The following is a 24,233-nucleotide window of genomic DNA, read 5'->3' as shown; positions in this document are numbered from 1 at the left end:
CAGGCTTTGTAACAGGATAACATGACGTGGAAAGAGGTAGCGCAAAATAATGTCTCTGAAGAGAAGTAGAAGCGTTGAACGAAAGTCGATAGAGTTTGAGAGTATTGAATGGCATATTTAAAGTAGTGCTTTAATGCGAAGATTTTTAAAACCACTCTGCGTGGAAGGATCTTTTTATGTGTTCTTTTTAGCATATCTTTTATATGTGATTTGGAATAGGAAGGAGTAAGTAGTGCTCGTTAAATAAAAAAACTCTTTTACCACTTAACTGCAATTTATTCAAATAAGTGAAATGCAATACAATGAAATGTTACAAGTGTAACTGGATTAGGTCTGGGTTAGGGGAGGGTTAGGGGTATCCGTTAGGGATTTCTCCACGAAAAAAAAAAAAAAAAGGTCTAGGTGAGGGTTAGGGGTATCCGTTAGGGATTTCTCCACGTAAAAAAAAAAAAAAAAGGTCTGGGTTAGGTCTGGGTTCGGCTGAAGCAGTATCTTGTGCAAATTTCATATCAATGAACCCAGTCGAAAATGCAGCCGGTTTAACGTCTTTTATGTGAAAATTCCTTACCTGTAAAGCAGAAATATACACGATTAATAATCGCTTTAGTTACAGTATGTGAGATTAGTTACATCGCATTGGCACACTCTAAACTCTAAACATGTCACACATATACAAGCACGCACACACGCACAGCATTTCAACAGATTTCAGAGTAGGTAGTTGCTGAATTGGCCGCTTCTCGTGTCGCACCCAACGTTACCGACTGATTCTAAAATAAGATTACAGTGCTACGAGTGGTAGGAATTAATATTAAATCTTACCGGAAACATAAAATCTAAAACGACTAATTTCAACCAACATGTTGCACAATAAAATTATTCCCTTTACTAATATATTTTCATACGTGACAAACTGTTGTAACGTTTCTCCCATGTTCAATAATAGACAAGTCAAGTTACTAAAAATATTTTTCTTCTTACAGGTTTTAACTTCGGAATATTTCGACGGAATGATGGAAACCTTGATAGTAATCACAAAAAAATAGTGACTTTATATACCTTATACTTTATTGTAACACTGTAAAGGCCTTTTATGCAAATATATTGAAAGAAACTTGAAACAAACTGTATTATTATTCAGAAATACCTTTTACATATTCCTATCCATATTTCAAATATCTATGGTATTTCCTTAAGAATACCATAGATTTCCTTTGTTAATAAGTCGATATTGAAGAAAATTTTGCAACTAGTGTCCATGGAATACTATTCAGAAATTACAAGCTTCCAGTCTTTCAAAAGCATCACATTAACCGAGAACTGTTTAAAGGCCCTTGAAAGGCGTAGCTCTTGTTTGCTACTTTAAGGCGATGCCTTTGAAGCTGAAATAGCCACTAAACATTTGTTGTCATATAGCATATATTTAGGTTATATTTTCTGTCATTTCGAGGAGCCGACCACATAATAATCACGCGTATCCAGTCTGCGCATTTTCACTAGCCCAATTCAACATTCAATACAATTTTGTATATATAATGTTTGTTGATAACTGCTTTCTGCAGAGGACGTGTAATAAGTGTATTTCATGTTCTGTTTCGGTGCTTTGCTAGTAAAAAAATGTCTAACCTAACAAATTTCATTTTCTGGGGACATTCCGTCATCTATTTTCCCTTTTCACTTAGAATTCCTTACTGCTAACGTAGAATATTGTAGCATAAGCACATTTCAAGTAATTGAAATGTACAATGAATTTTCTACGTTTACAGTACCAGCCGACTTTCCGTTTAAATTTTTATAAGTATAACGGAACAGCTGAGAATTTCTTTCCTTATTCAGAATAGAATACAGAAATAGCAAACAGCTCCCTCTCGCGTTCACCGGGTAATCGTCGATCTATCGGTATTACCATTTCTGTGTAGGAAAAAATGCTGTAATACCGACCTGCCGAATCGGCCAGGTCACGTGACGTGTCTACCCCCTTAAATTACTCTGCTCCTGCATACTTTGAATGGAACTTTTAATTCCCAGATTTCACCGCTAGGTGGTGATAGCGTCTGGTGTCATATGATTTGAAGAAATTTTTATTACTCATAAAAGTAGTATCTTAACAAAATGAATATGAAACTAACCGGCAATGCCTCCGTAACAACCCTAAATCCCAAGAAAGCAATTAACCAAACAAAGCAATAATTCCAATTATTCAATAACACACCAGACAACAAATCACATTTCACATTCTAAATCACATCTTCACAATTGAAAATCACACTCGATTGAGAACATTCGAAAAACTCAAGTGCAACAATACAATAGACAATACTTTTACCAGCCCAATATGCATGCCACTTCCCAATACGAAATACTACTCACTTAACATTTTACTAAATAACATATTATCTTAACTACGTGATCTCCAATTCCATTCAACTACAAATACCATCACTGGAATTTAAATCCTTTTACATTCCATAGAAAACTCCAACTACATACTCCGAAACCAATCCCTCAAATGCGACTCCCTCCCAGAAAGAGAGTAAACTGGCGTAAACACCAAGACCGAAAGGGGTAGTATCGCCTGAACGATTCCCGACAACAATCTCTCCGCCTACAATATCCAGCAATCCCACAACTAAATAACTAAAGCTTCCGTCCGCATCAACAACAAGCCCACCCGCGTGTGCTACGCGTGTCGGGAGAAATGGCCGAGGGTCTGATCACGAGCCAACAAATAATCGGCTCCGCCGAGGCAGAGATATTATATATCTCGAGCCATCAGTGCCGTTGCGAAAGAGGCCTGAGTAATGCGTAATCAGCGGGCGGGCGAAGATTCGAAGATTCTCGTCGGGTTCAAAGTGGCCCGTAACGCCGTCTCCTCCGTCGAGCCCTTGTGACCTTTGTAGTTTGTGGTGACCTTCACGGGAGCTTGGCCGTGGAACGGTCCGCCTTTGCGCCCACCCACTTGCTCCTTCGCCGCTGCGCTCTTACCACCGTCGTCGCTCGTTATTTCGGGGGAACCGTAAACCGTAAGTCTACTTAACGCCTCCGGCAAACCTTCTTCCACTCGTCGACCACGTCCGCCCGAAAATAGTACTTTCGAACCAAGTTTTTTTCCAACACTTTTTTCTCGCCGCCTTTGTTCTTTCGTCATCGCGTGGTTCAACGGACCCGGTGGCACCCTAATAAAAGTGGCAATACCTCGCGCTGTCATTGACCTCCCCGATAAACCCGTCGCGACACGCAACGTGCCGCTTTCCGCCCGCGATGATATCCCCTCGGCGAACTTGAGCTCGAGCTCGTGGCCGGGAAGGCAGCGCGCACACGGTGTCCTATCGATCTTGATCTTGATCTTGGCAAGCACGGCGTGATCCCGGTTATCGGTGTGCAATTCAAAGGTGAAACGTAAAGTAGTCTTGTTTATTGTAATTTACACCCGCAGATCGCTATCCGCGTCTGGTTACTTGCGTAATCGCGAGTGTCCACTGCGTTCGGGAGTTCTCTCGTTTCATTCTAACCAGGAAGGTGAATCGAGAGCCATTCGCAGGGATAGGGAGTTCTCGAGCTTGAAAAGTGAAACAGTTCTTTCCATCGAGTGTGAATTTAGAATCTGCATTTCACAGCGTTAAATTTGTGTTATAGAAATAGAGATTGAAGAGGAGCCAGCAAAATGTCAAGGGAACGAGCATCGAGAAGGTTTTACCGCATAGACAGCAGTAATGATTTGCTGGAATTTATGGACCGTGGGTATACGGCGCAACACGAGAACCGATGGAATTTCGAAGTTGCATGGGAGGCTGCGAACAAAGGTACGCAGAGTTTAAAAGGATTCGGAAAAACTATGAGGTGTTAATAATTAATGTGCGATTAATAATTTCCTGTTCGGTGTTTCCAGTCGGTGGTATATACACCGTAATACGTTCCAAAGCTTTCGTCTCGACCGAGGAAATGGGGGATCAGTATTGCCTCATCGGTCCGTACAAAGAGACTTCGGCTCGCACGGAAGTGGAGGAGGCAGACTTCCCACGCAATAGTCCGTTGAATATAGCTGTCCAAATTCTACGCGATCAGGGCTTCAAAGTAAGCCTAGACGATGTTGTGGAAAGCTCTGATTTTCAAATAGAAAGCATCATTGTAGCTGAGATTGTTTATTATGCTCCGAGAATAGCGAGTTGGATAAAGTCCAAGTGCAAGGCCAAAATTAATTCAAGGGCGATGGGCACAAGCCGCGCTCTAGTCTAGTCTTGCAATTTCTGTAGAATAATGATGCATCTGAATTCTATTTCATATTAAAATAACAGCTATTATTGAGGTGGTAACAGGTACGTGGCTAGTGGACGGGAACCCACAAATAATACTCTTCGATATTGGGAGCGCTGCGTGGAAGCTTGACGAGTACAAGCAGGAGTTATGGAACACCTGCAACCTCGGTATCCCTCATCTCGATATAGAGGCCAACGATGCGGTTATCCTTGGCTACCTTGTCTGTCAATTCATCTCTGAATTCAGGTAACTTTCCTAATCCATGAGGAGGCACTCATCCATTAGCTCAATATGAATCCTTGAACTTTTGAACATTAGGAAAGCTGCCGAAGGATACTCAGACGTTCCACCTCGCGTGGTCGTGCACTGTCACGAATGGCAGGCCGGGGTCGGGTTAATTGCTCTGCGAACCAGGCACGTGGACGTTGCCACGGTTTTCACCACGCACGCCACCCTCCTTGGCAGATATCTCTGCGCAGGGAAGACTGACTTTTACAATAATTTAGATAAGGTATCGTATATGGAGGTCAAGGTCTATTACCGGACCCCAGACTTTTCCACTTCGAGCGTTATCCGAAACTATCGCCGACGGGTTTATTATAGTTCAGCGTCGACGAGGAGGCAGGGAAGCGACAGATTTACCACAGATACTGCATGGAACGTGCCGCCTCGCACTTGGCGCACGTGTTCACTACCGTTTCGGACATAACTGGATTCGAAGCTGAACATCTGTTGAAGAGAAAGCCGGACGTGATCACGCCGAACGGGCTGAACGTGAAGAAGTTCGCGGCTCTGCACGAATTCCAAAATTTGCACGCCGTTAGTAAGGAGAAGATACACGAGTTCGTTAGAGGTCACTTTTATGGGTACGGTATCTGGAATTAGACCTTAATCTAATCTCCCTCTTTCCCCGAAGTTTCTTATATAAATCCTGCGTATTTTTAGGCACTATGATTTTGATCTGGATAAGACTTTGTACTTCTTCATCGCCGGACGCTACGAGTTCGGGAACAAGGGCGCTGATATATTCATCGAGGCGCTGGCCAGATTGAATCATTATTTGAAATCGTCTAGGCCTGATATGACAGTCGTTGCTTTCCTCATATTTCCAGCTAGAACCAATAATTTCAATGTAGAGTCATTGCGAGGTCACGCTGTAAGTCGATTTTCATCCTTAAAGTAAGAGAGTAACAAGATGATTCTTTATAAGGGATTTTCTCGTTAAAGGTCACTAAATCGTTGAGAGACACGATCAATGATATTCAACAGAAAATAGGGAAACGTATGTACGAATTGTGCCTGTCGGGTCGCATGCCTGACGCACAAGATCTTCTGCAGAAGGAAGACACTATCAAAATCAAACGGTAGTACTTAAACCTACATTAGTAAAAAAAAAACGCGTTTCTATATACTTATAAATTTTATAATAATAAATACCTATGCATAGAGTCCCGCCATAATTTACAAAGAGCTTTTCCTGGATCACGGGGCCTTTTAAACAAAATTTATAATAAATATCTATGCATAGGACACCACAGAATTTACGAAGAGCTTTTCATGAGCCGCGGGGCCTTTTACAGCCAAAGGTATATATTAATCATTATTTGTATTAACCGTTTTAGGTGTTTATACGCTCTGCAGAGGAATGGGTTGCCACCCGTTACCACGCACAATGTCGTAGACGATTGGAACGACCCGGTGCTAAATTCTATCAGGAGATGCAACCTTTTCAATACTGTTAATGAGCGAGTCAAGGTAATACATTCATCATTCCCCATTTAAATTCCTCCGCATTAATGATAATTGCTTGGAATTGCAGATAGTATTCCACCCAGAGTTCCTCTCATCGACGAACCCTCTCTTCGGTTTGGACTACGAGGAGTTCGTCAGAGGGTGCCACTTAGGAGTCTTCCCATCCTATTACGAGCCATGGGGCTACACGCCCGCCGAGTGTACGGTCATGGGTATCCCCAGCATCACCACGAATCTGTCCGGTTTCGGTTGCTTCATGCAGGAGCACATAGCTGACCCGATGAGCTACGGTATTTACATCGTGGACAGACGATTCATTGGCTTAGAGAACAGCGTCCAGCAGCTGGCCCAGTTCATGTTCGACTTCGCGCGTCTCAGTCGTCGGCAACGTATCATTCAAAGAAACCGTACCGAACGCCTCAGCGATCTCCTCGATTGGAGAAATCTTGGAATCGTGAGTGCATGCGCTGAACTGTGACCTTCTAAGTTTGCTTGTTACAATTTATTTAAATTAATTCCCATCGCGATCGTTGTTACAGTATTACCGCCAAGCCAGAATGAAGGCGCTGGTCAAAGTCTATCCGGAATTGGCTTCGGAATACGCCGAGGGTGGCGTGGGTCGCTTCAGTTATCCGAGACCTATTAGCGAACCGCCGTCGCCTTCCTCTTCGAGGCACACCACGCCTGCTGCCTCGGTCCACGGCTCCGACGACGAAGACGAGGACGAGGACGAAGTTGACGACGAGAAAGAGGTCTGTAGTATTTGCATGGTATATTTGGGAATTTGGGAGAATCGATCTGGAGTATCGAAGATTTACTGTCTTGGATACATCGAGTGAAGCATGATAAATATTGTCAGCACTTACTTGCTCAAACAAAAATACTCGCGAGGCATTCGAGAACCCATCACTACTTTCGTTAAATAATCCTCCAATCTATGCATCCAAGGTATCAGCGAAGGAAATTAGTTTGGGGGAGGAATTCCGAGTAGATTCTTGGAATTCAAGACGCTTTTCTTTCGGATTTAATTAAAAATTCTGTTTTTTGTTGTAGTTACAGGAACTGCGCCAAACGGGCGGCAGATAATAGGCTGGAAGTATCTGCGAATTAGAGTACGACGAACGATTTATATGTACACTAGATGAATACGTGGAGACGTTGCGATAAGTAGTGCCAAAAGATTCGACTCATATGGTCCACAGTCCTCCATGAAGAGATAACCGCTGGTTCATCACCCCATTACTCATTATCTCAATTTGCTCGTCACATTACCCCCCCCCCCCCCCGTTACACTTTCGCATCGTGCGTTCATGCAAAGCTCAGACATGTCAAGTACATACAGAGTGTTTCAGAACTGTAGACTCGCAAGCAAACTCGTGAAAAGAAGCAGCTATACTCAACTAACTAAAAGTCCCAGTAAACGTAGGCAAAGTAACCGTTCTTGGAGTATTCAGAATACCCATTAAAGATGTCTATCACTGTACGGTGACTGATATATCGAAAGTTCAAGAGTATTTGAGACTGACACGTGAATGTACAAACGCTGACGTAAGGAGGCAGCTCAATTATATAAGAAAGCTTTAAAAGGAAAACTATTTATTAAAGAACTGAATATCTTAAGAATGATTAGTTTAATGCCATTTAAGTTCCTTCCCGCGAGCTCTATTACCCAGTTCACTTGGTAACTACAGTTCTGAGACAGCCTGTACACAGTAACAGTATTTACATCACGCCACACACACGAAATCACGAAGAACAACGAAGAATGTATTCGAAGGATCGAAACTCGCGCCGTAATGTTCCATGTATCGACTATAATATTGTTATAATTTTAAAAACTATATTTCATGTTATGCATATACGTATATGTAGTGAGTGGAATGTGTTCGTATTTGTACAGAAGACGGTTGTATTTTTACGAGAATCAGCGCGCAGATACCACGGCTTTCGTAAAACGTCCCTTGCCAATGGATTGTCCGTCCTGGGGGCGATCGATCCGTTGTCCTCGGGATTGCGCGTTACCCCTCTGAAAATAAAAGCTTCTTCCAACATACATGCTTTATCGTAATCGGTAGTGGTGGATTTCAGGAAAAAGGCTCAGCTGGCAATGCTTTTGAGGGGCCCATTTTTTTCGGGAAAATGAAGAGGTAGTTAACTAAAAACGGGTAAAATTTAGTAGTACAAAAAAAATGTAGTGTTTGGATAAAATCGTAATTTCTTTATTTTGAAAATGGGACCCACGCCAGTTAAATCCGCCACTGGTAATCAGTCTTTTGGTTTTCTGAAAGGGGGAAGGGAGGCGATGATGTGTACCGCGGTCGGGTTTCGAGCGTCGACTGAGAATAACCATGAGTCTCGAGTTCAGTTTGTAAGAATTATTATATTATTAATCGTTAACGTAATATACAAAAAGAAACAAAGTGCTAAAAAGTTACCAATACTTTTTCTTAACGGCAAAATCATTACATTTGGCGTCTCGAACGATTACCGAACTGTTTCTTTGCGTTCCCTGCGACTCGATTCGAAATAAATATGTACACGATTACTGAAACGAGTATAACATAATATTACATAACAATGTACGCCTTAACGCAACAAGTACAACAATATACAAAGAAAAAGAGAAAGAAGCCACCGATTATCTCTGCGATCGGTTAAAAGTATTTTATATAATGTCTTCGATGATTATTATTACACAGAGAGAGAAAGAGAGAGGGGGAGAGAGAGAGAGAGAGAGGGAATTTGGAATGGTTCATTACCAACGCGAACAGCTAGGCAAAATACAAGGGGGAGGGGAGGTATGGAGACGAGATTCGATATTTTTTCCACCTTTCGCGTCCGTCCACGGTTTATACATGCGCTTACAACGATCACGACGTGTTACAAAAATGCTGAACACCGAATACAAAATATTCTAGTCTTTAGAATACGCGATGATATACAAGATGGCCCGTAACACTGCTGCTACAGCGAAATGCCGATGATTCTGTGTGAAAAAATAGGTCGAAAATGTGGAATGAAATTTTGTTTTCCGAGGGTTTGACTTTCTATGTTTGCCAAGTACACGTGCACTTGACTTACATTTTACGTGAACTCTGCAATCTTATCAAGCAAATATTCCTAAATCTGTTAAAATTGAATTCTTTGTATCAACTGATTGGAGATTTTTGATCACAGATTTAGAAAAAAATTCCCCTGTACATAAAAATTCCATTCCACGTTTTCGAATCATTTCTCCACGCTGAATCATCCGTTCCTCCGTTCAAGCCATCAGTCACGAGTCATCCTGTATTTCGAACGCGATCAACACCTTCACCGTCGGCGCCAAATGTCTGCCTCGATTCCATGGATCAGCGTCCGCAATGAAAATGATAAGGATTAGTAGTATCAGTGGCGGCACAGCGTAAAGCCTCTAGCGCGATAACCGATACCTTTTGAACCGAGCTAATTGATCTTATTGAACGACGCAGTACCCGCGAAAGGAACTCAGCTACCGGGTGAACGCATTGATCCGTGGTCGTTCAGGAATAAAGTCACCTCCGTAAAAAAAAGAATCGCCCTGCCACGTCAGAGAAACGTCCAGCAGGGAAGATCGAACGAAAAGGATTCCCAGCGAAAGAAATACTGAAGTTACAGAAATTATTCTCGCGCTTAAGGCCGTTCCCTTGAACGCTAAGCCCGCCAATCAATGTAACCGACAGAACGAAACAGCTTTGAGTCTAGATCGAAGATATGTTACACCGTTTATCAACGAAGATTACGATCGAAACGCGTGCCTCGCCGGTACGTCCTCAGTTGGTAAACGATGGCTGGGTCTGTTAAACCTAAATGGCACGTTATCTTTATACAATATTACATGTACGATGCTGAACGAACTTCGCACGACGAGGGAAGTAACTTAACGGAGAATTTTCTGGAACGCAGAGAAACGAATCGCGCGGGGCGACTCGTGGATCGTTACGCAACGGCAATAATACACGTGCTTCCACCTTAATACTTTGACATCCTCTGGTGCGCATTCATTCTAGTCCGGACGATCTGCCGCGAGCCTTCCTCAGCTCGGAGGCACGGGATCCCAACCGAAAATTAGAGGACACGACGCTTCGGAACATTGAACGTTTCCGTCTATCGACGTAACAGGCGTGTAAAAATATTTCGCGATCCCTATGAGAAAATACGCAGTCGGCCAGCGGTAGGACTCGGCTGAAACGAAACTAATCCCTCGTGCCCGTCTGCTCGCAATGACTCCCGCCTCTTTGCGTGACACGCTCAAGGAATTCTTCACCAAGTAAAATTAGTAGGAGGCTATCATATCGATTTGGAAATATAAAATCACATACACTCTGTGGCTCCCATCCGCGGATGGGTCTACGAAAAGCCTGTTCTTCTTTCTTTCTGCTCTCATCTAAATGCGTCGGCTAAGATCTAGAGACGTCCGTCTTTCGTACTGGCAAGTTCACGTCGCTCGCATCCGCGAATTTCTTTCGTTCCTTTCTTTTACTCATTCGCTGCTCAAATCGCACGATTACAATTCCGTCGAAGCTTTTCGAAACGTCTCTGAGAGAGGGAAGGAAGGGAGGCTCCTTTTTAGACCGTAGGTACAGACAACCTTTGGTTACACAACGAGAGAAGACTAATATTACGACACAGTATCGCGCGGTAGTCGATAAATATATATATATATATATAATATATATTCGTTTGGAAACTAGTCTAAGAGTCTTTAGTTAATTGGCATTTTCACGGCGTATGGCCTCAAGATACATGCAAGCTTCACGCAGCTGATCTTACTTTTCATCCAGTGTGTGTGTGTGGGGGGGGGGGGGGGGAGATTTCAAAATTGGCATGATTTCAGGCGTCAAGATTCTTTCAAACCGTTTCAACATTTTTTTTCTTATTTTTCTATTCTTTTTTTTTGTTTCTCGGTCTCGCGGGCCACTGCTGCATAAATATTCTACTTGACTTTGGCTACAGACACCCTTCGGTACACGTGACATACAACATTAAAACATTCTCGGCGCTCCTCGTCGGCGAAGAAAGGAAAGCACGCTCGATCGCAGATTTCTTAGGTCAACGAGCTCGACGCGCGGCTAGATTCAAGCTTCGAATATCAGTTTCTAGATCGTCGAGCGCCTCCCCTTCTCGATCGCTAATTTTCTAAAAATCGACGCGTCTCTCGGCCGCAACGGACTAATTTTGAAATTCTCCTTAACTTATCCTGCCATTTCGCCTTTTCTCCGAGCTGCGTGCCGGTGAAGGATCGCGAGTGGTTCGAGATACGGACAATGACAGTAGAGAGTAAAGAAGCAGGATAGAGAGAGCGTACGGCGACTGGCAGAAGCACAAGGTGTACCATTTATCGCAAACACCTTAAGTACAGGGAAACATGTCTACGAGGAATGTTGCCAAAGTTTTCATTTACTAAAATAAATACTTTGTACTGTACTTGCTCGCGCGAACAAAAAGCATGCGGTTCCATTTAGGGAGATATCGGCGACCTTGTAGTGACTTTGAATGAGATCATCAAGCTCAACTCTCTTCTCGAACATTTTCTCATAGACTCTGAAGAAACGAAGACGTGGTAGGTGCTCGTGGTAACCTGGACACACCCTGTGTATTTAATCACTCAAGCATGCCTTGAGCCGTTGCTGCTTCCACCTCGTTATGTTCCCTCCACCAACGACACAGAAAGATAAAGGCGTGCAGCTTCCTCTTGGACGTCCCGATCCATTCATTTCCCACGGCTCGCAGAGATGGACGGATTTTACGTGTGGCTCGACTGCGCCCCCCCCATCCTCTGCTGCATCATGGTCAACAGCAGCTCGGAGTACTGCTGCATCATGTTGACCACCTTACCCTGATCCTGGCCAGCCAGCAGCTCTTGGAACGTGGCGGTCGCCTCGCTCACGGCCACGTTATCGCCGCTCGCCGACGATCCGTCGTTGAGGCTTTCGCCACCGGCGATCACTAACCGTAAAGTGCGCATGGTCTCGTTCACGGACGACTGGAGGCCGCGCAGCATCGTGTCCCTGTCGATGCAGGCCCCCTCGTCCTCTTTGTCTATCGTCAGCCGCTTGTACAGCTGCACCACGTTGTCCGCTGTACGCGTCAGGTCGTCGGCGATCGTGTTGCACAGCTGCGTCGACACTGCGGAGGTGAAAGGATTATCAGAATTGACCGGGGCAGGATGAAAGGTAGACCGGGAACGCCAGGGGCGAATTTGGAGATTTGACCTTTTTGCGAAATATCATCAAATACTTTGATTTAAAGGAGTCGAGATAATTTCAAAATTAATTCAATATAGCAACTCACGTATGAGTTATTGCTAATTCGCTATGTGAAAAGAAGTGAATTGTTTATAAAGTTGTCTCAAGCGTCTTTGCTCCCCAAAATTTGCTGCTCCACATAATTTATCGCTCTCACAGTGCGCAGCCTACTTCGCCTATACACAAATCCGCCCCTGGGGAACGCGTTGTGGCTGATGCAAGTGTTCTGTTTATAGAGATCTCAGATGATGACCCTCGGGGCGATTTAACTGGGACAGAACATCTGCATGATTTACAACGAGCTGCGAGCGCGAGTGGACGATACATGGTCCGCGAACATGTAGCATCCGCTTCGATGGTATGAGGAGGATGTGAACGAGATCGTGCAGCGTGCAGGTTACATCGACTCTAAAATCCGTAATGAGACCATGCTATTGTGATCGAGATCTAGAAACTCGGGTATTATATATCCTAACGACGAGGGAACTAGATTCTCGAGGTCTATGCGATGATCTAAGAGTAATAAGAGTAAGGTTTCGTGACTGCCTTCTTGCGTGGTCCCCTCATGGTTCTCGGGACATTGTAGCTTCGAATCTTTACGAGATACTTATGTACATTATTTACAATATTATTAAATGGATTGCAAAGCAGTTGATAGTAGAGTCTGGGTCGAGCAGTGTCGTTCGGAACTGGTGGTAAGAAAGCAGGGGCAACGTTGCTTCAACACGTATTACAAAATTCCCTCGAGCATTCTGACAGTGACGGTGTAGCGTATTTTATGTACAGCGGCCTACAGACTGAACTCTAGTCTGTACACTAAACTCCGATAACGAGATTCTGTCTGAATGTGGATTTTTTTTGGTCATAGCATGATCACTTACAAATTCTTAACACACTCAAAGACTTATTATTTTCACAGGACAGCATTCTCAATAGGTGTCTTTAGTTTACCTAATTTCTTATCCGTGCCTACTGCAAGAGTAAAATCGTCAATTAGATAGAGTAATCGGTTTCGCCCATCGATCAAATAATACAGAAATAAGGGTTACATCTTCAAATTACTTTTCTCGCAATCTTGCATGCTTACACTTTGATAAGTGACGAGATGATCGTGAACAGTGGCAAACAGAATGAGAATAAAGAAAGCAGAAGAAGCGGGGTAAGGGTTCTTACACTCAGCACTGGCTACATCGATGGCACGATCAGTATCTTTGACTGGCAGCTCCTGAGGGCTGGGATCCAGCTGATTCCTATTTGTCGCCGATATTCTACTCGCGGTCTGCCCTATCACGCTACTTCCGGCGCGACCGTTCGCGATCACCGTCGATGAACCTGACCTCCTCACTGTTGTGCCAGGTAGACTTAAGCTGCGAGACGTGAAATCAATAAAATCAAACATATTAATCACAAACAATTTAATACATAGAACTCTGCAGACTATACACTGGTATATAGCACTGGCTCCGCAACCGGTGTGCCACGAGACCAGTGGCGCACTCCCCCAGAAAAAGGAAAGAGCAGATTAATATAATCACGACTGAAGTAATTCAAGAGCTTTATAAAGAGAAAAGAAAACTGCATTTTATTCTTTAAATAAATTTTTATAATCACGTAATGAATTTTATTGAATTTTCCATTAAAAACAGTTTTATGCCTTCAATTCGGCTCCCCCAAGGTTAAATCCTGAGTGCACCATTGCACGAAGCGATGCTGATTGTAAGTGTGCTGCGGGGCACAATGCCTCCAACAGGAGAAAATGCACAAGATTTTATTTATTTATTTATTTTTTTAAAGAAAGTTTTCATAAATAAATGTAATTTCGGTGTATACACTTTGTAACTTTTATGTGTTTTGTATACTTTTGCTTGTGGTGTACCGCGGAATTCTGCGAAGGGCTGCCGAGGGTGATAAAAGCTGGCGTAGCACTAGACTATACAATTGAAATATTACAACGTACTTTGCAGAATGGTCGATACTGATGCTTCGAGGCCTTGGAGGCAGCGCTGGCTTTCCACCGTTTCCGTTCGACGAGGTGTCCTCCGAGCTCGAGTCTTCTTGGTTACCCACTTGACTTAGATTTACTGGAAAAAATATATAAAATTGAAGACAGGGCGCAAGCAGGACAAGTGTCCAGGGCGGCAAAATTGATAGAAAGAGAAAATTAAAATTAATCAATACCAATAAAAAAAAATCAGCTTTTTGAAAAAGCGATAAAAAGTAGGTAATATATGTTTGAATTTAGTATCAAACTTAAAAATCGTTTTTAAACCACCCATATAATTACTATTATACTAGGGAACACTAAGATGCGTACCTATATTAAAAAAATTTAAAAAAAAATCTTTTGTTATTCAAAACAAATATCTACAAAAAATTTCACGCACTGTCAAAAATTATAATTTAAAATAATTATTTATAATCTTAACGTATAAAGCAGAAAGTTTATACTGTAGCCTAAAAATTTTCGAACGGTAAACTCTTGGATCGCGAAATGTGCCTCAGCTCATTATGTCTCGCTAATTCAGATGAATGTGACTAAAAAAAAAAAATTTAGTAAAATATAAAGGGCGGCAAAAATCCAATTTGCCCAAATGACCTGAAGTCACAAAGAGAACTACTTAAATTAAAAGCAAATTTATCAGCACCACAATTTTAATTATTAATTACCACTAGAATATGCTCCCTGCATGCCTCTCCTTCTAAGAACCGAGGGCAAATTGCTGCCAGAGGAGGAGTTCGACTTAATCTGATGATTGATTTTGTTCTGCGAGCTGATCGTGGGTCTCATCAATCCGCTGATTCGATTACTTCCTGTCTGGTTGTTCCATCCCCTTCCGTTTCCAGCACCCACGTCTGATTCCGAGTCGCTCTGCAACATAGCCATCGATGAAATAAACAATGTCTCTTCGAAAAGCTTCGAACAAAGAAACTGTACCTGATTCAAAACGCCGACGCTGCTGCTTCTCGTCATGTGAGAAGAATGATTCTTCGTGGAAGCGTGCCGCGACTGGTTTCCGCTAGTCGCGCTTCCTAGTCCACTTCTCGCCGAGGCGTTCGCGTTCTTATTACCTACTTTTCCTGAAACTGTTACCGATCGTTAACGAAAACTCCGATTCACCCAGAATCTCATCTAGATTTACAAATTGATTTCTACGCGAGGAATTAAGACTTTCATTCCGTGCGTATTCGATGCACAATAATAATTAAACATGGCTATTAATCAGATATACAAAATAATAAAATAACTGTTCGATATTTTGAACACATAAATGTTGGAAATACATAAATGGCATAACAAACCCAAATTCAAATTCGTATTTAAATTTCAAATGCATCGACAGTGTTATCGATTAACGGCGGTTACGTAGCCAAAATATCGAAGCAATGATCGATGTCGATAAAGAAGGCACTACGCTAGTCGGGGGTCATTCCAAAACTTAAATCCAGAGGCTTGTCGTGACTGTGACATTTAGTAGAGGGCTGTTCGTACCGCCAAGAAATTGTTTCGTTAACGAAGTTACATTTTTCATCGAATGTTTTCGCGTGTCCGTGTTGGAAAGACCCTCAAAGACGTGGCACACAATGAAAGGGTACCTTGTATCGGGCCATGCAGTAACCTATTTGGCGGGCTGACGGAAAGATCACTCAGCGAGCAGGCACGTCGCATGCCACCCCCCTCCTCTTCGCTGTCAAAAACTTTTGACGAGATTCGCCCCCCACTACTGCCAACTGTCGACAACAACACGCACACACATGCACTAAGCTACTGTCTTCTTCGCTTTTTTTTGGGGGGGGGGGGGCTGGGGGTATAAGTATTAGTGTTTCGCCGGTTACTCTCTCTTGTTGAAGCCTCTTTCAACTTACCTCTGCAGCTTTCTTTTAATTTAATTACAATCGCTAGACCTATTTTCAAAATTGTGTTTTTAATATTTAACCGAGACGTCGCGGTCACGACTGTGTCGGTGCAATCGCCATTTACGGTCAAGCTTGTTGGCAAAACTGACAAGTCGAGTTGAAGTTCAATTTGCTACAATAGTTTCTAAAAAAAAAATTAGAAAGTAATTGCTTTCGTTAAGTTTTAAGGATTTTAGGATGGATTACCAACAAACTAACGAGCTATTTTCTCTTCCGTGCGAAATTGCGTGTCGAAAAGGCGGTGTACAGGGTGTCTTAAAAGTATCGAGCAAGTGGAAAGACAAAGAAATGGAGAAATTCTTTATCCTCATCATCTACTGTTTGAATTTCGCGCGCTACGAAATCGAACCTTAAAACTTAAATTTTTTATCAAATTGGAAACCGATAAAAGACTTTTCGACTGTTTTTAGTATAAATAACATACTTTGGAGGCACTCTGTATACACAAACTAATGAATTATTGCATACTAAATCTTTTCCTCTAAAAATAAGAAATTCAACGATCGGCCATGATTAATTTCTGAAGCATAATTAGCGATGGGAATTCGAGTCTCCATGTATTTCAGGGCTCTCCCAGCGTAGGGGCCCCTCACGCGCTTGCTTCCCCCTCCAATCTTTATTTCGCGCAGTTTCCGTTGTCAAGGAGACCGCGCGACGTTACGAAGACTGCCATGACGGGGGCTAGCGTGTCTTCGCGGTTAGTGCCGCCGCGCGATATCCCTGACAATGCGGACGAGAGTGGGAGAACCCCGAGCTTACGCGTAAGCGACCTTGGAAAGCACTAATGTATTTACATAAAATTTCTCAATCTGTCAAGATAACTCGTCATTGCTAACTATAGCTCCTTCACGAAGAATTTAAAATTACATTAAATGCGTAAATCTCGTTAAGTGTAAATTCGAGTTGAAGCATGGACCTAAGAATTAAATGGACGAAACACAAAGTCTCAACATCGACGAGAGGGTAGAGCCAGTCGATCGGGAGGAGAGAAGTCGTGGTGGATGGCTTGTGATTGGCGGAGTAGTACGCATGCGTCGCGCTTTATTTGAAACGGAATGCCTATATAGGGTGTATTAAAATATGCTTATATGTATAAAACTATACATATATATGTACTTACATATGAGCCCCTCAATTGACGAGTGGCATAAGTTTTATCAAGTCTTAAGAGACCAAAATATAATGTTGCAATTACGTATTAACGTTTCAAACTCAACGAGACACTTAACCATAAAGAAATATAAAAGAGGCACTGCCTCTTATCGATGATATATCACTTTCATTAACCAATCACCGATCGTCCACCACCGCATGCGCAGTATCATGCACCTCCCTTACTGACAGGAGCTTAGGCCCCGCAGCTTTGTACTCCGTCCATTTAATTGTTAGGTCCATCAGTTGAAGTCGATCATATTTCTCCACTAAACTTCGTTACATAATTTTGCCTTTACTCCAAAAGAAACATAAAACGAATACGATCAACATCATCAGAAAAGTTCATTAACAAAACGTTGTATAAAGACATTCGATGTGATGGAAGGACGAAGCGGGATAGAACTACATCGTAAGGACGAAACATGCTGTCGATCGCGCATGCCAAACGAAAAACGATATTCATTGCTTTATGCGCTTGCTCGCGTGTCTTTATGAATAGAAAAAAGCATTCAAACTGAAAAGTATATGGTTGCTGCTGCTGTAAATAAAATGACCAACTAATGTATCAGTCGGGCGATAATAACGATGCCATAAAGATAACCGTACAGATGGCAAACGTGCACATTGGAGATACAGAAAGAAACATAAACGGATATCTAACTTCGTGAATCGTGCTGCTAAAAGTGTCGTACACGTGTATATAAATAATTGTTACGGTAGCTACAGGCTCAGACAGTCGTTGCACGTTACATTTTTATTCTGGGAAGTTAAGCAACACCCAAAACCTACATCTTCGAAGCGCGCCAAATTTGAAAAGCGACGCTCCGGAGATGAGTCCAGTGTGTTTTGTAAGAGTTCGTCGACTGTTTGAGAATGTTTGTTACGACATTTCTGTGCGTAAGTCGTTATGCAATTCGTTGCGAACGAAAGCATCGTGAAACTTCGACTTGAACAACGAGCTGCGAACTACACAACAACGAGAGTCGGACGGACCTGGGCACTGTCGAGGGAACATTTGAAATGTTATTTCAGACGATATGAATTAGACGATGATACAAATTCCTATAAGTTATAGTTGAATTATTGAAATATATTGAAATTTGAATTATTTGTGAGTTATAAACTGCAGTTAAACTGTGGGCAGATTAAGAAGGAAGATAGAAAGCAGGACTGCTTTTATGAATTTACATGCAAGTCTAATGAAACTGATAAGCTTTCATCAAAGTGTGCCAAATGTATGCAGTCTCCGCTAATTGTACACATTTGCTGCAGTTCACGCTTCGCGGATGGTGAAATGATGATAAACAACTCGAGCGTTCTTCCTTCCTCGATATTTGAAACTTTTCCTCTCTCGAATATTTATCCACCTCGCATTTCATTAATCCAAATCTCACTATCCGAGTTAAACGACTGAAATATTATTTGAAAACGTCACCCCCCGCGCGTTCGTTGGAAAGGAAGCTTGCCCAGGTCTGTGACAGAACGAGCAGAGAACAATCTGCTCTCCACTCTCAAGTACCTGCGTAAAGATGCTTGGATGGGAGTATAGCCTGATTAATGGTGGGCAACGTTTTAGTCCATTTCATGTGACTCTGGCAACGCGACGCGGGCGGCCACATTCTCTTCGGCGAGTTCGTGCAGCTGGACGCCGACGTGGACGATCCACTCTCCATCATCGACTTGTCCATGGTGGACGTGTCCGCGCAGTCGCTATCCTCTCCCCCAGAATGGAACCTTATATCCCTTCTGATCGCGAATCTACCGTCCCTTTCAGCCTCCAGCTTGGCGAAATTCTCGCTGGCCTCCTGGCAATGGGTTAGCCTCAAACACTTCTCCTTCATGAAGTACTGTTCCCTTCTGACTAGGTTCTCGAACTCCTTGGAGAGCAGCTTCACCGTCCCTTCGATGGCCCTGGTGATCCTCAGATCGACGCTGGCGTCTAGATTGTCGATCCTCTCATTTGTGGAGCGCAGATTCGACACGCTCTGCAGTCCGGACGCCTGGAGGTCGCAGGGGACTCCAGTGGGCTCCAGAGAGTCGTATGTCTCCTGCGTGTCCTTCGTGGGGATCTCGTTCTCGAAGCAGCAGACGTGGGAAGCTTCCCTCTGGTCTTCACTCAGATCGCAGCCCCGATGGGAGGCGTCGCTCGGGTCGAAGCCATAGTTGTCCATGGGTCCGCCAGCGTCGTAGCCAGGACTCTTATCAGAGCGTCTATTTTGTAGACTGTAGAAATTGGTCTTTGGGTCTGGGTCATCAGCAGGTTGCAGGGAGTAGCTGGACGACTGGAGAAGCTGTTCAATCCTCTTGGAACTGTGCAGAGCCTCGGCTGACTCTGGTTTCGTATCACTATCGTTTCTGGCTGCCCGAACTTCTGCTCGAGGCTTGCCAGCGTGATCCTCAGCTTCTGTGGCCTTGACACGAGGAGCCTGAGTCGCCGAAGCGTCCACGTTGTACTTGTTCCAGGCTGGGCGAGCCCTGTTCCTCATACTCTGAGTCCGAACAGAGTTCCTCTTCGGTTTGGGCGGCTTGTGGGCTACGAAATCGTTCAGTATCAGCATCGACTGCGGTTCCTTAGGCACCTTCAAGCTGCTGCTTCTCGAAATAGCGTCCGACTTGGTTCCTATCCTCATCTCCACATTCGTGTCATTCTGGTCATTGAAATTGAACTCGTAGTAGATGCAGGTGGCTGGTCGGCTAGTATCCTCTGGATAACTGTTCTCGCTGTTCACCTTGGTTATCCTGGTGTCCTGGAGGGACTTGGACCTGAACACTGCTCGACAAGTGGTCGACTCGTTCGCAGGATCCTGGGTATCGTTAGACTGTTCTATGGAGTTGTTAGGATTCCCGCTGTACGTCTCCGAGTTCTGTCTCTTCCGCTTGTAATGGGAGTCGAACAGCATCTCGAGGGGCGCGGATTTCACTAGGGAGTCGGAGTCGTCGGTGAGGACGCTCTCTGTGCTCCTGTGATCGACGTTCTCCTGCAGAGGGAACATCTGATAGTCACTCTCGTCCGTTAAGATGCTCTCTTGGCTTCTGCCAGCCTGCATCTTCCGCCTGGACAAGAAGAAGCTCGCGCTGGAGTGGCGGTCGTTGTCGCAGTGGCTATAATCCAGGATATCCGCACTCCCTTTCGAGAATGACTCCACCGAGGCGTCGGACAGTATGCTCTCTTGAGATCCAGTCAGGATTCGCTTGGGGAATCCCGTGTAGTTTCCGTAGTTCCTGTGCACGTCCTGCTGGCTGTCCACGTGCACGTTGATCTGGTAGTCGCTGACGCAGCGACGCGGCGGGTTCTTGAAGTCACCCTCCAGCGAGTCGTCGCTGAAGTTGCCGTTCCCGTCATCCCCGTCGTCGATGGCGTCGTTCAGCGCCTCCATGTTACGCTCGTTCATCGCTGGCAGGCTCTCGAACGACTTGGCTATGCTCTCCATAGCCTCCTCGTTGTCGTTCAGGCCGATGAAGTAGCTGCAGGATCTCCTCTTCTGCGCGAACCTCGCGAAACGGCTGACGTTCTTCTTGCACTGTTCCTTGAGGAGCTTCAGTTCCTCGCAGACCGGCGACTCCGGCAACGACTGATTCGCCTTATTCAGCGACAGCTTATACTTTTCAGTTTTCTTTAAGGTCAACGTTAACGGGCGGGCCAGAGAGGGCCTCGCCCTATCGCTTATGCACGACGTGGTCGGGCTTTTCGACAAGCAGTTCTCGCCGGTTGGAGCGGTGTCTAGCTTAGGTAGCGCATTCCCCACACCCGACACTTTGTTAATGAGTTGCTGGGGTTTTAACGGGGGCTTTGGGTTCGGTATAGGTTTGCAAGGGTTAATCGGTTTCGTGTAGTGTGTCTGCTGACCGGGTTTCATGTTACCTGTGCTCAGCCGGCTTGATCGGTGATGCTTCTCCGGTATGTGGCTGCTCAAGTCCGATATGCTTTGGCTGGTTCTTAACGACGATTTGTAGCCAACCTGTGGGTAAAAACGAACTTGAGCTCTGCTTGGACGCTGTTTCGGTTAACCCTTAGCAGTTAGCATGGTGTTCCTCAACCCTAGCTGACTAACTTATTTAAATAGTACCGAAAGAGTCAGAGAGTTGATGGCACAGAGTGTTTCATGACGAGTGAAGGAAACTTTATGAGGTCTTTTCGACAGGACTAACATTCTGTTACGCAAATAACTATTTCATAAAACACTCTGTTGGATAGCTGATAGATTTCGCGATAAGAAGGAACCTCGATGCATACACTTTGCAATTTCCTCCTAGTTTCCTCTATTCTCCTCTGCAATTCCTCTCGTTTCTTCACAACGTCAGCATCGCCTCTAGCCTGCTTCGTTGCGTTCACCACAGCCGCATTGCGCACTTTGTTGTTGCCCGTATCGCCTCCACTAAGCCTGTTAACAATCGTTGCACTTCATTAATCGAATATACCCTAGGAAGACTCTGTTCGTTCCAAAGGAACAGACAATCACCTTCCATGGAACTGGGAGCTGATACTGGTAGTCTTTGGACTCCTGTTGGTGGGCTCTTCAGCACCGCTGAGGGACTCGAAGGCATTCTTCAGATACTTCTCGCGTTGGCTTTGTTTGGCCAGTTGGTCGAACCCTTCGGAACTAGCTTCGGACAACATGGACAGAGGATTCCGTTCTGCGCTTGGTGTAGAGGCTCCTCCTTCGGAGTCCGAATCGTCTTGGCTTCCAGATGCAGTTAATTCGCTGGTTCGACCACTTTCTCCGTTCCTGGGCTTCTTCTGTCGCCTCTGCGATCTATGAAATACCGCGAAGCACAAGGTTATCGAAGATAACCTTGATCTTTTATCTCTACATATCTATAGCTCTCCGAATTACGTGTTTCTCCAGTACCAAGTTCTCCAACGCGAACACTTTTTGCACTAAAAATATACTATACTTGCTTCCATATACACGAAGCTACTATAAAATTCCATAACGAACCTTCGAAGTTCCTCCACGTCCATAGCATTCACAGTGAACTGATTCGACACCGTATCCTCAGGAGCAGGGTAGTACATCAACCTGTGAGATTTCTCAGATCCAGTGGTGCCATTCTCCCCTTCGGAATAGTCCTCGACGTCGCCGTCGTGCTCTGTACTCTCGTGGTCCTACATACAACGCAAGCTTATCTCAAACACTGGATCACAACCTGACCGTGCCATTTTGTTTACAGACTATTGTTATTGAATGAAGCGTGAGTCTAAAGTGCCTCGAAGTCGAACGGGTTAGAGTACGCAACTGCTGGCGGGCAAAACGTGTGAAGCGGCAAACAGAAATAATTCAGAGAAGCGATAATACGTTGGGAGACGAGTTGGTGCATCGATTGTTTCCGTTATTAGGCGTGTTTTGCGTGTTTCTATGCTTGATTGTATATTACTGTCTGCTGCGATTGTTCGCTGCTGGTGTGCCTGAGGCGTCTCAATCGGATGTACCTCAAATTTAAAGCTGCCAAGACTGCTATCGTCGGTATGATGGCGACTCCTCGACTGACGTGTCATTTCCGTGATATTGCTACCTCTAGTTACAGTCACGTTACCACCGAGCACCTACGTCGTCGGTTGAAATAAAATAGAGGATCAATGAAAAGGAAACCAAACACACGCGAGCGAGTCATTCCGCGTGAGAATAAAAAAATGGCCAAAAAAGGGTGCACAAGCTGACAGAACGAAATTAAATGACAAAAAAAAATAGTTGACGATACTCTCTCTCTCTCTGGTCTTTCCTATAGCACTGGCTTCGACTCGCGAAGACACACTGGGTAACGATGAGGCAGTATCGCAATTATCTGCTTACTTGGGAATTAGTTAGTACCTGTTTCGTGTTGTCTGCTAATTCTCTGTAACTATCTGGACAAGGTTGAAATACAGTCTCGTCCTCTTCCTAGAACCACGGCGTCGTGTGTTAGTGTACGAGTGCGGTCGCCAATTATTTATCACGGTTATGCATTAGAATTCATATTATTCAGCGATATCAACGATCGAAACTGTGATTACATAGGCAACGATACAGGCGTGATTAGTGGACGGTGTCGTTAGAATTTACTGAAATTTACCCTTTTGATGATAATCGTTTCCCGACGATAATCACTGCTGCACTTGGTCTCGGTGCCGCTGTCGATCGAGCTGTCCTTTGAACCGCCTCCACCGCCGCCGCCGTCAGAATCGAGCGCCCCACGCGGCGGAGGGAACGGTATCACCTCGTCGCTGTCGTAGACGGACTTAACCGTTATACCATCGCCCTGCTGCACCCTCTGGGCCCATCTGCCCTTCGGTAGATCAACACCAAGGGGTCTGACGTTCGAGCCGAGGCCCGTGCTTTCGTCCGCGTTCGCTGTGTTTATCTGCTTTTTCGCCCAGAGTGGCAACTGGCCCACGCTGAACCTGTAGTCCACGCCGACGTTTTGAGGTGTTGGATTGGCGTTTGGGTCCAGGAATTCTGGCGGCGGTGATCCGAATGTTTCGTTGTCTAATTGTATGTCGATTCCTGTGCCGTTCACTTGAGGTGGCCTCCTGTTGATGTTGTTTTAATATAGCGCACAGTTTTTGGGGTAGTTAAGGTGTATTTAGTTGCTCGTTGATTGGAAGTGGGACTTACTTCCCAGCTCTCATCGCTTGTTGAGCGAGACGGGCCTGCATGGTGACCACCATGTCGCGTGGAACACGCCAGACGAAGATGCAGCCATCGCCGCTGGCGGACACAAGGTTACGGCAATCGGGACTGAAACGCAGGCCCGTCACCAATTCCGAGTGGCCCAGCATGGTGGCCATGCACTCGCCGCTGTAATAATCGTACACGCACAGTGTTTTGTCTGTACACGAGGTAGCTACGTAAATTCCCGATGCATCTGAAACATGTAGATATTACTGGAATTATGATGGATATAGGAACA

General features: G+C 44.5%; 2 protein-coding genes across 7 annotated transcripts in view; one reads left to right on the top strand and one right to left on the bottom strand.

Moving 5' to 3' along the window:
- The first annotated feature begins 2,673 nt into the window (after positions 1–2,673).
- Glys (glycogen [starch] synthase) lies at positions 2,674–8,560 on the top strand. 5 transcript variants are annotated; one of them, XM_076807008.1, is made up of 12 exons: positions 2,674–3,016; positions 3,637–3,803; positions 3,890–4,074; positions 4,307–4,503; positions 4,576–4,768; positions 4,861–5,123; positions 5,203–5,413; positions 5,485–5,621; positions 5,880–6,012; positions 6,077–6,463; positions 6,549–6,761; positions 7,063–8,560. In XM_076807008.1, exons 2-12 carry the CDS (start codon positions 3,665–3,667, stop codon positions 7,093–7,095), a joined length of 2,091 nt encoding a protein of 696 aa, XP_076663123.1. In that variant the 5' UTR covers positions 2,674–3,016; positions 3,637–3,664; the 3' UTR covers positions 7,096–8,560. The 5 variants fall into 5 exon arrangements, with proteins under 5 accessions (XP_076663123.1, XP_076663126.1, XP_076663125.1 ...); XM_076807011.1 differs by having other exon boundaries at positions 2,674–3,023; positions 3,643–3,803; XM_076807010.1 differs by having other exon boundaries at positions 2,674–3,023.
- Positions 8,370–24,233, bottom strand: part of Wdr62 (WD repeat domain 62) — a 102,738-nt gene continuing 86,874 nt past the window's right edge. For both annotated transcript variants that reach the window (XM_076807005.1, XM_076807006.1), the window contains 14 exons: positions 23,939–24,188; positions 23,397–23,853; positions 23,156–23,224; positions 22,777–22,890; positions 22,286–22,452; positions 21,806–22,099; positions 21,580–21,727; positions 18,865–21,304; positions 15,211–15,359; positions 14,943–15,144; positions 14,233–14,356; positions 13,449–13,642; positions 13,227–13,247; positions 8,370–12,156 (listed from right to left, as the gene is read on the bottom strand). In XM_076807005.1, the coding sequence (XP_076663120.1) occupies positions 11,774–12,156; positions 13,227–13,247; positions 13,449–13,642; positions 14,233–14,356; positions 14,943–15,144; positions 15,211–15,359; positions 18,865–21,304; positions 21,580–21,727; positions 21,806–22,099; positions 22,286–22,452; positions 22,777–22,890; positions 23,156–23,224; positions 23,397–23,853; positions 23,939–24,188 (5,012 nt within the window). In that variant the 3' untranslated portion in view covers positions 8,370–11,773. The remainder of the gene's footprint in view (positions 12,157–13,226; positions 13,248–13,448; positions 13,643–14,232; positions 14,357–14,942; positions 15,145–15,210; positions 15,360–18,864; positions 21,305–21,579; positions 21,728–21,805; positions 22,100–22,285; positions 22,453–22,776; positions 22,891–23,155; positions 23,225–23,396; positions 23,854–23,938; positions 24,189–24,233) is intronic.

Source organism: Andrena cerasifolii, chromosome 2 (genome assembly GCF_050908995.1).
Source record: "Andrena cerasifolii isolate SP2316 chromosome 2, iyAndCera1_principal, whole genome shotgun sequence".
In the NCBI taxonomy this organism is placed as follows: domain Eukaryota; kingdom Metazoa; phylum Arthropoda; class Insecta; order Hymenoptera; family Andrenidae; genus Andrena; species Andrena cerasifolii.
Note: the sequence above shows the minus strand (reverse complement) of the source record. Positions and strands in the feature narration are given on the sequence as shown.